We start from the raw sequence: 1903 nt of genomic DNA, 5'->3' as shown, positions 1-1903 counted from the left end.
ATTACAATTATATTATTTTAAGTATATAGATTAATATAGGAAATGGCTTTAGTTCCTTCTTTGAGTTGTACCATAGGAATGTGCATCAGATCATTTAATAATGACTTTTCTATATAAATTCATATAAGGACTTGTAAGAACATTAAATACATTAGTATTTAATTTAACGTTAAATAAAATAGTAGAAACCGTTGTGTTTCTGAAAAGATATACAAATAAAAAGACAGAAAGGAACTAAAACTGAAATCTTTATTCGTTCTTTGGTAAAAAATGTGTGTGTATTTCATTAATAAATTGCATTCAAATCAATGTTTTTTTGTGGAAAAATCTTCCTCAGAACATCCTGAAATGCTTGTTTCACCTGCTGGTTTCTTAGAGTGTAAATAAATGGATTCAGCATAGGAGCGACAGAGGTATTGAGTATAGCTACTCCTTTTGTCAAAGCAACTCCTTCCTTTGCTGATGTTTTCACATACATGAAGATGCAGCTTCCATAAGAGATAGAGACAACGATCATATGTGAGGAGCAGGTTGAAAAGGCTTTTTTTCTTTGCTGTACTGAGGGGATTCTCAGAATAGTTCTGATGATGTAAGTATAGGACAAAACTACTAATATCAAAGTGGATATAAGAGTAAACAGAGCTAAAATAAAGCTCATGAGCTCTAAAGTACTTGTGTCTGTGCAAGAGATTTGCAGCAAAGGAGCAGAGTCACAGGTAAAGTGGTCAATGATATTGGAGTCACAGAAATCCAGCTGTAAGCCCATGGCCAGGGGTGGAAAAATTACCAAGAAACCAGCCAGCCAAGAGCTGATTATAAGCTGATAACAGATCCTGTCACTCATGATGGTTGTATAATGCAGAGGCTTACATATAGCCACAAAGTGATCATAGGACATAGAGGCTAGGAGGAAAAACTCCGTTGAACCAAGAAAGATAAAGAAAAATAGCTGAGCTGCACAAGCATTATAAGATATGGATTTGTCCCCTGTTAGAAGGCTGATCAGAAATCTAGGATTACAGACAGAAGTAAATGAAATTTCCAAGGAGGAGAAATTCCTGAGGAAGAAATACATGGGAGTCTTCAGATGGGAATCCAGCAGGGTAAGGGAGATGATAGTTAGATTTCCAGTAACACTCAGTACATATGTAAGAAATAGAGAGGAGAAAATCACAACCTGTAGTTGCGGATTATCTGTCAGACCCAGGAGGATGAAATCTGTCACTGATGTTCTATTTTTCATTTCTGATGATTGATTCCTGTCAGAGATTACTGATAAAATCAACATCAGAAACAACAAAACAATGAGTCCAAAGACAAGTATAAATATTTGCACATTTTTCTTTTCAAATACTATTGAATTGTGACTAGAAGCACGTGGTACTTATAAAATAGTGTATGTATACACATTTATATTTTTCATTTTCCATAATTCTGCTTTTAAAGATATATCTTCCGTATTTAATATCAGTCTCTGCTACATGTTTATTCTGTCTCCATAGTTTACACTTATTTGGGGGAAATTTATTAATAAAACATAAACTTTTCTAATGCTTTACTATTTAGCTAAAATGTCGGGGGCATTATGCTTTGCTTACTGTATCTTTTATAGGAATAAAAATTCTGACTGATGATGTAAATCAGTGATCAACCCAATTTTTTGGTGAAAGTTCTAAATATCTTTTTTAGGATGTAGACATTACTACCTCTGTTAATTTATCTTTTACTCCTTTACTTGTAAAACAGAATAATAATTCAGTGGGTAAGTCATTCTAAAGTGTTTTGAACATTTAAACAATGGCTTCATATAGATAGAATCCAATATTTTTTTCAATCCATCACATATCCTATTTTCAGGTAATACAGGAGCCTCCAAAACCCCTATCTTTATACTTGATTTTAT

General features: G+C 33.2%; 1 protein-coding gene across 1 annotated transcript; it reads right to left on the bottom strand.

The window, feature by feature from the left end:
* Nucleotides 1-286: 286 nt before the first annotated feature.
* On the bottom strand, nt 287-1243 carry LOC105532025 (olfactory receptor 6C76). The gene has a single exon (XM_011970090.1). It carries the CDS (start codon nt 1241-1243, stop codon nt 287-289), a length of 957 nt encoding a protein of 318 aa, XP_011825480.1.
* Nucleotides 1244-1903: the final 660 nt, after the last annotated feature.

Source organism: Mandrillus leucophaeus, unplaced genomic scaffold (assembly GCF_000951045.1).
Source record: "Mandrillus leucophaeus isolate KB7577 unplaced genomic scaffold, Mleu.le_1.0 Scaffold927, whole genome shotgun sequence".
Taxonomy (NCBI): domain Eukaryota; kingdom Metazoa; phylum Chordata; class Mammalia; order Primates; family Cercopithecidae; genus Mandrillus; species Mandrillus leucophaeus.
The sequence above is the reverse complement of the archived record's forward strand: the minus strand, read 5'-3'. Positions and strand labels throughout refer to the sequence as shown.